The sequence below is a fragment of the Poecilia reticulata genome, linkage group LG1 (genome assembly GCF_000633615.1).
Source record: "Poecilia reticulata strain Guanapo linkage group LG1, Guppy_female_1.0+MT, whole genome shotgun sequence".
NCBI lineage: Eukaryota > Metazoa > Chordata > Actinopteri > Cyprinodontiformes > Poeciliidae > Poecilia > Poecilia reticulata.
Genome location: NC_024331.1, coordinates 24,809,783 through 24,823,546, shown reverse-complemented (window position 1 = coordinate 24,823,546; position 13,764 = coordinate 24,809,783). Strand labels below are relative to the sequence as shown.

The 13,764-nt window shown below is 38.2% G+C and overlaps 1 protein-coding gene across 3 annotated transcripts; it reads left to right on the top strand.

The window, feature by feature from the left end:
• The first annotated feature begins 279 nt into the window (after window positions 1-279).
• Window positions 280-3,537, top strand: LOC103467766 (uncharacterized). Of its 3 annotated transcripts, none has more exons than XM_008414435.2 (5): window positions 280-856; window positions 978-1,053; window positions 1,235-1,279; window positions 1,806-2,135; window positions 3,002-3,537. In XM_008414435.2, exons 2-5 carry the CDS (start codon window positions 999-1,001, stop codon window positions 3,412-3,414), a joined length of 843 nt encoding a protein of 280 aa, XP_008412657.1. In that variant the 5' UTR covers window positions 280-856; window positions 978-998; the 3' UTR covers window positions 3,415-3,537. The 3 variants fall into 3 exon arrangements, with proteins under 3 accessions (XP_008412657.1, XP_008412666.1, XP_008412673.1); XM_008414444.2 differs by having other exon boundaries at window positions 280-861; XM_008414451.2 differs by lacking the exon at window positions 1,235-1,279 and having other exon boundaries at window positions 283-856.
• The last annotated feature ends 10,227 nt before the right edge of the window (window positions 3,538-13,764 follow it).

Here is a 13,764-nt window from a genome sequence, read left to right as displayed (position 1 = left end):
TATATTCACTCCAACTCATGCAGAGCATTTTTTTAAGAATCTCATTAAAGATTTTAATCCGTTTGCATCAGTTACTGCCAAATTTTCTCTGCCTTGCGACACTGTATTTGCCTTAAGATTTGCATTTTGTTGTACAGCCATGAAGAAAGCTCACGAACTTGAATCAGTTTAGATTTACGAGTGAACAAAGTAACTTCCTGCTCCTGCCTGTATGCCAAGTGAAGGAAAGCAAGTCAAAGCATATGTGTGTGTGAGTGTGAGTGCGAGTGCGAGTGCGTGTGCGTGTGCGTGTGCGTGTGCGTGCTTGGGAGGGAGTGTTGGGGAAATTTACAACTACTTACCAGAAATGAGTCATCACTTTAGAAGCAGACACAATGAAGGTCTTCACAAAGTGCAAGTGGCTCTTTAATACATTACAACATTTCCCCTTTGGCCATAATGAGAAAACTAGAAGAAAAAAAACAACAACTACAGTATCAGCATAAAATTTTTGGCAGAAGAATTAGCACAATCTCAAAGGAATCATAGAAATCTCTAATTATGTCTTTTTCCTACTGCTAGATGAAAAGGCTTTTCACTCTTAGGCTCTGATTTCTCTCTCTCTCTTGCTGTCTCTCACTTTCTCTCTTTGTCTCTCTCTCTCTCTCTTTCTCTCTCTCTCTCACATGAATACACACGTCATTTGTGATCTCCTTGTTTTGAAGGTTTTCAGTTCACGTCCTCCAGAGCGTCTAGTCGGCAGGCGTCTCTTTATGATTTTGTAATGATTAACTTTACATACATAAAAAGCGTAGAGAAACCAAGAACTCTGGGACGAGCAAAAGAAGAAGTGAAGAGAAAAAAACATCCTCCACAGGTCTGGTCTGTTCAAGCTTGAGACTTATCAAGGATGTGGTTTTGAAATCACAGTTCGACTTCATTTACTTCATTGTGTGTTTGCAGAGAGCAGCTCTAATTTAAACCTTCCTGTGTTGCAGTGAACTGCGGGACGGTTAACAATGGAGTTCACGGTTTTGCTCTTCCTTTTACCTGCATTTACGCTCACAATGCAAGGTAGGTGTACGATCCGTCCTCCTTGACTTCCCAGAATTAAAAAAAGAAAAAAAACTGTAAAGAATGTAATCATAGGAACAAGTCATTTGTATTTATATGACTCTATGTATGTTTTTTTATTGTTGTCGTGGACATTCAGCCCACATTTCATATAGGTTTGTGGGGATTTGTTAATCCACAGCTCTTTTACGGTCCTGCCGTGGCATTTCAGTCACTCTCAGCCCAGGTATTTGACTGGACCACTGCAACAGTTTGATACTTTCCCCCCCTTCAGTTGTTCTGCTGTAGATTTGCTGCTGCGTATGGAATCCTTATCTTGTTGCATGACCCAGTTTAATGTGAGTCCATGAGTCTGACAGAGGGCATCAAGCACAACAAAATCTGTAAAAATTACCTTATAATAAACACTTAGAGTGTCAGATAGAGCTGGTGTTTTTTGGGTAATTTCTTCAAGTTGAACTTGTAAAAAGGGGAGACTGACAACTGGCCAAAATGTTCCCCAAGTTTATTGGCATTAGCAATTGTTTTTCAAAAGTCATCACAAATGTCTTTCAGTCTTGACACTGGGTTTCACATCAGTATGATCCACTAACAGACTTCCACAATCCCTGCTTTTATAGTAATCAGTTATTAACTGCATTTGACTAGCAGCAGGAAACTTTCCTCCGTAACTCAACATAATTAACATACTAATATACAAGCACACACTTTTTTTTCCGTTACTAACCGAATATCTACATGTTGACTTGCAGACTCGGTAAACTTGGAGGTGAGCCCCGAGATATTCGCAGAGTGTGGCAAACCGGTTTCCCTTCACTGCAACTCTTCATCACCTCAGCATGGACTATTAGTCAAATACATGGAGTGGTCCCATGGCAACATGTCTTTATGTTCGGTGGACAGCGAACAAGCAATAACCAAATTACAAAGACACTACGAAAGTGACTTTGACTGCAAGTACGAAGATGGACGACTGTCTTTGGAGTTTGAAAGAATGCTGCCTCTGCAGAGCGGACAGTACAGGTGCAAACTGCGCTCCAACAAAGGAGTGGCAAATGAATGCACAAAGGTGCAGCTGCAAGGTCAGAGTCTATGCTTTCACTTTTCTGGACGGATTTTTCTGAAAGCAATTGTGGTAAATGTTTAAATAAACCGTAGTATTCAGTCGTAGATTCTTTTATCTTTCCACTGTTTTTAAATTTCTTGAATTTTTGTGAAAAAGTAACTGGGAATGTGTAAAGTTGTTACGTGGGTAGCCGTAGGAGATGTGTACATTGTCGTCATGAAGGAATGGACACAGTAAACGAGAGTCTTGAGTCTCGTATTCAGCACCAGATGAGAGATTGGTTTGCCGATCCGTTGCTGTCCAGTTTTCCTGAGGCTGTGTAAACTGTGGTCTCTGGTTCCTGGAGCAGTATTCTGCTCTTGTAGCTCATTTGCTTTAAGGACTTCCATGTTTGTTCGGTCACGGCAATCATACTTTGGTTTTAACGAGTAATTATTTAACCCCTGGTATCTCTGGAGGGGCTTGCTGTTCTTTCCTGATCTTTGAAAGAACAGCAACAAGATTTCTTTTGTGGATGAGGAATTGTGACAGACTGTATATTTTCTCATTTTTGGATCATTCTCTGTAAGCCCAACAGATGTTTGTGCGTGATAATCGGTGTAGATTTGCAGTTTCTAAAACACTCTGGCACCAACAAGCATACCCATTAAACACAAATCTTTTTACTCCTTCTGGCAAAATGTTTTACCAACTGTAGATGCCTAAATCCACTGACTTCTTGTCATGGATGATGCTTTTATTTGACTAAAGAAGCCGTTAACCATGTATAGCTAATAAATTGACTATTGAGTGTTAATTCAAGAGACATTAAGAATTTTCACAATATTTGAGAGTATGATGTGGAAAAAGCAATTTCACCACATTTCTCATCTTTTTCTTTAGATTTCTGTGGGAAAGTGGAAGCTGTTTTAAGGAGTGATGGTCCATCCTGCATCTTCAACCACGTCTATCCGGACGGGGATGTGCACTGGTTTCACGACTCTCGTAACGTCTCAGACGGGTCCGTGATGCAGCACACTGCTAAAAGCATCGACAACCACGGCTGGATGATCATACAGAGTTGGTTGACCCTAAACGGTACATCGGAGAGAAGTTCACACAAGCCATACAACTGCTCTTTGAGAAGTTCTACTTCTGGGAAATACATTGCAAGTACTTTAGTTCAGAAACATGAACGTGGGGCCGTTCGAGGTGCTATAGGGTACGGCCGCTCTGCAGGAAACAGAGAGAGCTCACAGCAAGCTGGGAAGATTGCTTTGGCTATTTTAGTCACACTCATTTCCATGTTAAAATAATGAACTGTGCAAAGTAAAAACTCACTCTGGGGAATGATAAAACGTCAGAGTAAATGATTAGTAATCTGTTCCATCATTAATAAGATGGTAGTCAGAATCTATTAAAGAACTATGGCAACCAAACAGATGGGTGAGTCATCTTGCCAGGCTGGAATATTTCTAATTCTACCTTTTAATTCTTGGCTCAGGTAAACAAGAAAATTACAGGCTGTTCAAATGTGATAACAAGGATGCTGATAATTTTAAACTATAAAAGTACTTGGCTGACAGAGAGCGTTAGATGAGGGAACAGGGCTTGTTGGTTCCCAACACACAACTTGAAAATACACCTATACAAAGCACACGTTAACAGTCTGGCTGCTACAAACTAAATTAATGTTAGAGTAATGAGTTTTGATAGCTGGGCAGTGCGGGTAATGAGCGTTTTTTCAAGCTTGCCCGCTAAAAAATGTAGAGGTCTATAATTCTGAGGTAAGGTGTTTAATTGTAGATACTTTTTAAACAGCATCTAAAATATATAGAGAAAATTGTATTCTGTGGTTGATAAATATTTGATCAATTACCAACCAGCAAGATGTCAGGCTTTCACAAATCTGTTAGTTCATCTTTCAAAAACAACCCTCCTATGGTCCATTCATTACCTGCATTAATTACACCTGTTAGAACTTGTTACCTGTGTAAATGAGAAATGCTCACACACTCAATCAGATCCCAACCTCTCCACCAGGGGAAACACCAAAGATCAGTCTAAGGACAGGGACAACTCTATAGATCTGCACAAAGCTGTAGAAGGAATGAATGGTCCAGAGGACGATAGGCAATCAACTTGGTCAGAAGGCAATAAATAACTGTTGGCGCAATTATTAGAAAACTGAAGAAACACAAGATGATTGTTAGTTTTCTTCAAACTGGGGTTCCATACAAGTTCTCACTTTGTGGAATAGCAGTAATCATGAGAAAGGTGACTTATCAGTCTAGTCTCAAAGGTTACCATAGTAACACATTCTGCTGTCATGGATTAAAATCCTGCAGTGCGTGACCATTTGATTGATCCAGAGGACTCATTGGTTCAAAGAAGATCAAAATAAAACTTTGTGACATTAACTCCACCAGCATGAGTATAAACCTAAGAAAACCATCACATGTGGGTGGAAACATCATGCTTTTCCTGTAAAACTCACTGGATAACTTTACCTTATTGAGGAAAGGATGCATGGAGACACCAGCCGTGACATTTTGCCCTACAAACGCCTTGGTTCAGTAACACTATTCAGGTTGGATTATGCTACACTGATGGGCCTTTCAGCATGACAACGACATGAAACCTCTGCATTCTTTGAAAATGGAGAAACTTGAAAAATCTGTGGCATATCAAATACTTATTTTCCGCACTGTAAGTCTTCAGACCATACATCATTTTAATAATATGCTTTGCATTGCATATGCTGACGTAATAATAATGTGGGTGATTGACTCCACTGTATGTCACTCTCAGACGCACAGACATGGAGGATAAAATACTGTAAATATTTTATAAAAATATAAAATACACACGCACTGTAAATGATCTTATCCGTTTGTGGAATGCAGAACGATGCTGCCCTCTGGTGGTCTAATAGTTTGTAGCATCAAATTAAAAACGGAATAGACATTTATGTTTCATTTATGGAAAACTAGTGCATACTAAGTTGAGCGTAGCAATCATCATAGGTTGGTGTGTCATTTTTTATTGTTCACCAAATTACATCCCAGTAACAATATAGCCGTTTACAAAGTTATTAGAAACATAATTTCCCTATGTATTTATATTTTTGATGAACTCACCAGCAGACTATGCTACACTAATGAACCATAGGCTATATTTTTGGACTTATAAGTAGTTCTACTGAGTAGTATATTCATTGAAATCCACTAATCAAACCTAAAACAGTTTGTCACAAGTCTCTGTTGTAGTTAATTCATTTCCTATTTTAATTTTAATTTTGAATTAACTAAATTAAATAGTGATGCACTGTTTAATAACTGGGATCAATTGGAATGTATGTGTGGTTAATACTTGTTGTGAAATATGAATAAACTGAATTAAGTAAAAAATGTTTCCTATATCCAAAGCTAAAGATATTTGATCCAATCGGCACTGATGATTTTAAACTGAACTGATTATATAAAAAATACTGATTAGATAAAACTGGCAGTAAATATACACATTTAAATCTAGTGCTGCTGAACATGAGTTTTGCCCTTTTATGGTCTAACATTTCTCCAACACAGCCTGATTTTCTTTGCTAGACCACAAATCAACACGAATAATGATTGCAATGTACAGTGTCCAAACTAAAATTGGATTATTATCCTGGCTGATATAAAAGTAGCTAAGTAGCAATTATACATTGTTTAGTACTGTTGGAAAATATTGTAAAATCCCTTGTTAGAACTGAAAACGGTAAATGGACAACATTAGTGCAGCTGTAGTGGGTGTAGACCCACAATTTAAATGCTTTCAGAGGCCAGGTCTTATACTTATTTGGTTTGAAGAAATGTAAGAGAGCATTTGAATGATGGAGAATTTGATATGGATTGATATACATAAATAGGAGTGTTTTTTTTAATCTATTTGCACATTTTACTTTGTTTAAAAAATTTTAATGTGAAGGCCCATTAAAAATTACATTTTTAATGGGCCTTCACCATGAAGGCAAATGTAGCTTCAGGGTAAAAGCTTTTACTTTCTAACGCTTCAGTGCTCCTTGTTCCAGTCATGATAGCTCTCTGCCTGTGATGTCACTGGATAAAGGGAAAGGTTGAGCTTTTAAAGGCCAGATTAGTCACACACATGGGACATGGCAAGACTGAAGTGCAGCTCAGAGTCACTGTGAGGAAATACTTCAATGTGACTTTTACCAGTGCAAGGTGCACAGATGTACCCTCATACAGGCCTAACATACGTACAAACTAACGTTGAGTTTTAACCCAGATCTCTTAATGGTTTAGAAAATTATTTTTTATTTGTAAGCAACAAGTTTCATCAGTATCCAACCAACTAGCCTTTGAATAAAAAATAAAAACTGTATCCCAATTTAATATGTAACGAATGTATTTTTTTATTTTCTGAGCTTAAATTGTGCAAAGAGGGAATTTAATCAAGGGTAAATTACTTAATCTTGTGATTTAAAAATATATATATATGTTGTATGTTTTCTGATTGTTATTTTTTTATTTTGTATATTTCTTTTAGTTGTGTGTAACTGCAGTGATTCTTACTTCTGAAGACATGAGAAATGAGTTCTGTATTATTTTCTCCTAAATAACTTTATACCACTGGAGGCCAATGTACTGTATAATATCTTGTGGTTTAAAATGTCATTCAAACTTAGGGAAATTATCAGTAAATCGATAAAGCCATATTCTAGTCACTGTTAATTGTAAAGAAGAAAATGTGTGAAACATAATTTGATCTTTAAATAAGTCTTTAAATAGCTTTAAGGAAACTTGTGTAACATTTTGCTGTGGGTCAAAATCAATCAGCCTTTAAAAGAGTTTTTCAGTTTTAAATCTGCTGATGCTTTTCTGAAATGTTTCACAATGATAATAAGTTGCATCAGTAATTTTTTTCCCCCAGTGCCTGAGTGAAATGATAGATTGCATATCAGTTTTGTAAATTCCTGTCCATGTTTAGCATTAGATGAACTTACTTGCAATGTGAGACAAACCAACCAGAGATGGACTCCTGGAGCTTGAGTGAGGTGATGGACAGCGTCCTGGGAATAATATTTTCACAGTCTCTTTCTTAGCTGGCACAAATAAAAGACTGACTGGTAATGTGTGGAAAAGTGTGATTCCTTTCACTGATGCCATGCAGAAATAAAGTCTTCTGGTGACACTAATGGGAAGTTTTTCTCTTTTTGCATGGCTCCTCAAAACAGAGCTGACTGTTTCAGCTCCCAAATCTTAATCTATTATCATCTTTCACCTTATATTTTAGCTCAACTTGGTAAATGTAAACGTTTTGAATGTTAATAAATCCGTTTGCATGCAGTGTTTTTCTATAATTGTAGGTATTTCTTCTGTTATGAAAGCAGTTATTCTTTCTTTTGTGTCATTTCAACCTTTAAAAAATATTTTTTACACAAAAGCAAATGTACAAAACATTGCTTTGTCTTGTTTTTAATCAAAAACTGACCAAAAATAATTGCGCGTGCATGTACATTTTTCAGTTTTAAACATTGCATAGAGCTGCAGTATTCACCTGTGACCACCAGATGGAACAAGCTAGCCACACAACCGTTTTTGTAGCTGCAGACTGAGAATCTTGTGATCTTGGGTACAAGATGTCCACGTTCTGTTGACAAGTTTAAAGCGCCATTCTTGATATGCAACAATTTTATTTCTTATAACGCAGGAATAATTTTACAACACAAAAACATGGATTCAAGTATAGATATTTATCAGTTTACAGTCTTTTGTTTTTACTGCACTATTTCTTAAGTTTGTGCAGCTACGGTTGCTGGTGGTGCAGGTGAAAATTGCTGTTGCTGAATTTTAAGGATTTGTCATTTGTAAGCTAGTAAAAAAGAAACCTACATTTTTATAAGGCGCCCTGCGGCCTTGTTGCCTCATCCCTGTGTTTGAGGTTTTTCCTGTAAGCACCTCATCTGGCCAATGTACACAGTGGGGGTTGTTAGGTCAGTTTACGATGACAGGAGTGTATGCTAGGCTTCTGGTCAAGTTCCTATGGCAACTGAGAGTTTTTTTTTTTATCGTCTGCCCCGACTTAATTCGTGTTTGCGTATGTGCACTTGTGTGTATGTGTACAACCAAATATCCCAGTGGGGTGTTATCTCCTCCCAGCAAGGTTTACCTTATCGCCCTGACAGCCGGCAGGTTGAGGTTCAGGCGAGTGGCCTCAACTAGGGTACATGCAGATGAGCAGCGGGAGGGGGAACCAAACGGATCAAAACGAAGATAAGAAGCCATGAACGATGGAAATGTGAGCAGGGATGGAAGGACGCAACAGAAGAAAAAAGTGGAGGGACAACAGTAGTGGATCACAGAGATAAAAGCCAGTTTATGTCAACACTCAGCCTTTTACCAAACATTACTGCAAATGTGAGATAAATCTGGATTAACTGTCCCAACCTGTGAAGTCTGTAGTGCTCAGTGTTAATAGTAATAGTTTCTGTAGACTTTTCTACCTGAAAGCATACACCTACTGAGCAATCTACCCACACACAATGTGCACATTTCATTTGAAACAATGCTGGATGATGAGATTTTGAATCCAGAACCAGTAATCACCTTGGAAAACCTGTTGTTACCTGGCAACACGTGGAGTGTTTTGTTGGTAAAAACGACATGTTTCATAGCGATGTTAATCCATAACAGGAACAATGTACACATGTTGATTTCCCTGAGCAGCTTCTACATGCATAGAAAATCCAAAGTGAGGAACACACAACAGTTTCTAAATCCAAGGGTAAAATTACACAAATTAATGGAGAGGAAGAAAAACATACACCAATCAGGTGTGGCCCACCTGCCCTGTGTGTCTCTGTTTGCTGACAACACAGCCCTGGACTTCCCTCGGCTCCTTGTGGATGGTGATTGGTGGGAGTCTCTCCCGTCTCAACGGCTGAAGCCTGTCACTCCTTCAGGGTAGCTATGGGTGTCCTGGTGTCACTAGACTCCTTCTTGCCCTGTCACTCAGTTTGTGAGAACGGCCTGATGTAGGCAGATTTACACACTGGGCCATATTCCTTCCCGTTCTTGACGATTTAACTGAACTCCAGGGGATGTTTAGTACCATAGAGGTTTTTGAATCCATTCTCTAACTTACACATTTCAGTAACCTTTTCTCTGATTTACTTGGAGTTTTCCTTTGTCTTCGTGCTGTAATGGTAGCATGAAGTACTAAAGAACCCTGGTAAACACTGATTAACCAGGATTCCTAGTTAATCAGGTGTACTGATTAACCAGAGGATGGACCTTCCAGGTACAGGTGTCTTTACACTACGGTCACTTGAGACACGCTCCCTGCACTTAGGTGGTTTTAATGCCACTCGTTGTAAGGACTACTGTCAACTAACTGGACCTCTGTTGAATTAGGTTGGTCAAATGAGAAGAGTATTTATGGAGTCACTTATTTCATGTTACACATGGAGAAATTAGTTTTCACTTTGACATGAAAGAGTTTTTCCTTTGTATATTCTCTAGATAAAATGATGAAGAAATAAATCAGCAGCATTCACGTCACCAATCCTTGGACATGATGTTATTCCTGATCAGCGTATTCATAGGGAAGAATTTTTAAATATAGTGAATATAATTTTTGCCATAATCAACTCTTCTCATCTTTGTAGCCAATCATGGAGTATTAGTAAGCTGTTTTTTTTTTCAGTTCAAACATAACTATTTTATTCTCTTTTGAAGATTTTTTGTGGCTTGGAAAGCAACAAGAGGTTCAATCATTTCATAGTGTTCAGTGTGAATGCACACCCCCCAAAGGCTTTATATAACAGCTCTACAGAAATCCATACACGAACATCTCAGTGAGAAAACTTCGTCTGCGTTCACCTCAGTGAGTATTGGCATGTAAAGTTACATAAGGAGAAGCTGCAGACGTAGGTGCCAATAAAAAGAAAGATTATCTCAGGGCTGATTCTCTGTATTCTCAAATGTTTTGGATCATCGGTGAAAAACGTCGCCTCAGTGAGATAAAAGATGATCTACAACAACAACTACAGCATTCTGTGTGCCATGGTTTGGTAACAAAATAGTCCAACTGAAGAGAGTTACGTCTGGTGAAGACATAAATACTCAATGGAACGATTTTCAGGAATGACAACTCAGAAAAAGGGCGGTATTCTTGTTTTTGAGGGCGATTGAGAGCTGATTTTCCATCCATAACATTGTCGCTCCTTTCATGCAGCGAAACGTGAGGATGGCATTTGGCAGCGTAGTAAGGTGATGCCCAGGGCTCAGAGCCCACGTGCCACAGCACAAGGTCATGTCCAAGTTTGTCCAGAAAGATAGAGTGTGTGGAGAGGAAGGGAGAGATTAAACGGATGCCCCTCCATGTGCATGTAATATTTAGGCTTTGATGTTGAAAGTGCATAATAACACATTTAAAGTTTCCAGGTTTCTGTTACTAGTCTGCAGATCTTGATCCGAAATGTTTCATGATATTTGTGGGTCATGCCGCTCTGAACACACTGCAAGTCTGAATAAATACATACATTTGAAATACTTTATTTTCAAAATTATATCAGGACCTTTACAGCACGATTTCTCTAGAATTGATTTTGCCTCTTGGTCATACGTAAACTTTCTTCTTGAGTCTGAATTACAAAGTGCCAAGGATGTGAAAAGGGTCATAAAGGATGGATTTAAAAAAAATGTTTTTGATGCGTTTGTGGTTTTTGAAGTTGCATCATTAATGTATTGGCAGCACGTTTTGCTGTTCGCTGTGCATTTCCACCTGACAACAGTAGATTTTGTCTTTTTATTGGTTTTGGAAGCAGTACAAGTAGGAACTTTTTTCATTACATTTCATTCAATATTTTAATAGAAGTATTAAACATTTTGTATGATTAGAATCAGGGTGTGTAAATGATTCTGAAACTAATTATATTTATACATGGATTTAGTAAACACTAATTCAAGAAAAACATTTTTGTAAATTATTCCAGCCACCTGGATCCTGCTTGGGATGTTATATGGAGTTAAATATCTATTTCATGATTTGTTGACTGTTTATTTAACAGAAATGTCTATAACTAGAACCCTTGTAACATAAATTCGGTGAGAGTAAACTAGTTTGCTGTCTTGGTAATTTTTTTTAAATAACCTAGATAACAAAATGTGATTCACAGAAACCTAAAACCACCAGTTTGTCATAAAATCCCAGCATGAAAGTGAAAGGGGAACCATGCTGATGGTTTACTGAAAAGACATTTAGATATTATCAAAAGCAAAGCAAGAGACAAATACAGTAAAAGGAAAGCAAGGAAATGAGAAAAACTTTAATTGGATGGACGGATGTTAAACTACAAAGCTGTAAAGAAGCGCAATTCCCAAATTTCAATGATTGTCTCTACAAACTTTGCTTTCACTATTAAAACACATCATAGTCTTAACTGAGCCTTGGGATCTCATTTTTCCAGCCCAAAGGAGAATCACTGAAAAAGTTGCCAAAAATTAAGTCTGAACTTTCTTTGAAGTGAGAGTTCAGAAAAATGTTCTAAAAACATAAAGGGATTCTCTGTGGACTTGTGTTTGGCAAGAAGCTGCAGATTGTTGCTCTGGTTGTGGCTTAATGAAGGTACAACATTAATAAATACTGTATTATGATAATGCCAGAGTTTTGTTTATAGCGCCACAAATAATAGATGAGGCTCTGTCCATATCTGAACATTTATATCAATTTTCAAATGTGTAGCTTAAATGCTGCTGCATTTAGGCCTGGACTTTAACACCTTCAATATAAACTATTCCATTGTAATGTTTGTCCTGCTCTACTTGTGTGTTGTTCTTTAGATTTAACAGCTGCTTGGCTAGTTAATGCTCACGTCAGTCAGCCAAATCCAGTTTTTGAAGGCTGGTGTCATGCAGCTTTTACATATCTTCCTGGTCCAACAAACCTGAATCAAATGGCTGAATCGCCTCCCCAGAATCCAGTCAAATTTTCAAGAGTCCCCCTAATGACCTCAGTATTGGATACAGGTGTGATGAACCAGAGACGCATCTAAAAGTTGTGGGACTCCAGCAACTTCAAAGCCTGGATTTGAAGACCTCTAATGGCCACCTTCAGGTTTGAAGTTGTACTATATATATGCTCTTCTTATATTCAGCTGTATTTACACTGAGATTTAACAGACTGAGCTCTTTTTAAGAAATGTACAACACCCTTGTTAATTTTTTATCTATAAATAAAATTGGACACAATGCATCATTTATCTTATGTGCAACTTTAGTTGGTCTACCACATGCATTTATGATTATATGAAAACCTCTACAAAGTGCCATATACGTGCATGTTTCAAGTGGAACCAAGCACTTTGAAGTGTTTCAGGAGGAGGTAGTTATTTGCTGGCTGAATGTAAAGCGCTTCCAGTCATAATAATGGTTCCGGCCCTTGAAAGGAGGTGGCCATCTCTTCAGAGGGGATCAGTGTGGAGATGGCACAGCCAATTTAAAAACCATTCTGAAATGCTAGCCTGAACCGCATCCCATTATGGCATAGAAAGCAATTCTGAGATTGAATTTTCATCTATATTTTTCCCTCGGCTCGCTGATGACTCATTTTTGGTGAGCTTCAGATGCTCATATAAGCATGCAGTGGGCTGTTTTATGTAACCGTCACAAATTAAAATCAAATGCCATGAAGATCTTTTTAAAAGGATGGCTGTTGAGATCTGAAAGTAATACAACTTTCCATTAATTTGAAAAATGGGTCATACAAAGCTATGCAAATGAAGATAATTAAAATATCTTATTAGCTCCCAACATGTTTTTTTTTTAAACAGATGTTTTAAGCATCTGACTCCATCTGCATTGGATATTCTCTCACATGAATAAAAGTCAAGTTTCTCAATTGGATGGGATGGTGGAGAATCGATTGGGAAGAATGCATAATGATTATTACATTTGCTAAGATACTCTTGATTAATCACTAAAAATTAAACCCTATTAGATCATCGGTGGGGAGAATCTGATGTACAGATGGAACTTGGCATGCAGTGTTTTTTCTTAATCAGCCATTAAAAGCCTTAAGCAGTGTCTGCCAACTGTACCAGAAAATTGACAAAATTCTGTCTTTCCTCCATCCGTCCGTCTTCAGCAAGATTGAACCAAAGGGGCAAAAGGTGAGTGAGAGAAATCCATGTTTCCGTCTCCCAGCTGACACCCTCCAGGTTATTATCAGGGACCCCAAGGCCTTCACAGACTAAATATATAGTTCCTTAAGCAAGAACTGTGACTTCAACGGGGTAACTTCCCAGAGGGCCCCCCCCCAAAAAAAAGCTTCAAATCGAGCTGCTAAGGAGGAATCCTGATCAGATGTTTGATCCATCTGACTCCTTTTGAGTTTGTGAGACGATGTGGTGTCTCCTCTCAGACCACATCGTCTGAGAGGAGAAAAAAATAATACTCTGAGGTTCCCAACCCAGAAAATCTCAGTTTTGAGACTCTTTGAGTTCATGTCCATTAACAGAGAAAACATGACCGGTGACAAGTGGCAGCCCTGAGGGAGTTCAACCCTCGCTGGGAACAGGACCAACTTTGTGCCGAGAATGCAGAAGCAGCTCTTGCTCAAGATCTGGAGATCTGGAGCCTTGGCCAGATCCACAGAGATCA

Coding starts and splice junctions, on each gene's coding strand:
- LOC103467766 (XM_008414435.2), top strand. CDS start 999: ATGGAGTTCACGGTTTTGCTCTTCCTTTTACCTGCATTTACGCTCACA. Junction 1,054..1,234: donor ATTTACGCTCACAATGCAAG/GTAGGTGTACGA, acceptor GTTAATCCACAG/CTCTTTTACGGTCCTGCCGT. Junction 1,280..1,805: donor TTCAGTCACTCTCAGCCCAG/GTATTTGACTGG, acceptor GTTGACTTGCAG/ACTCGGTAAACTTGGAGGTG.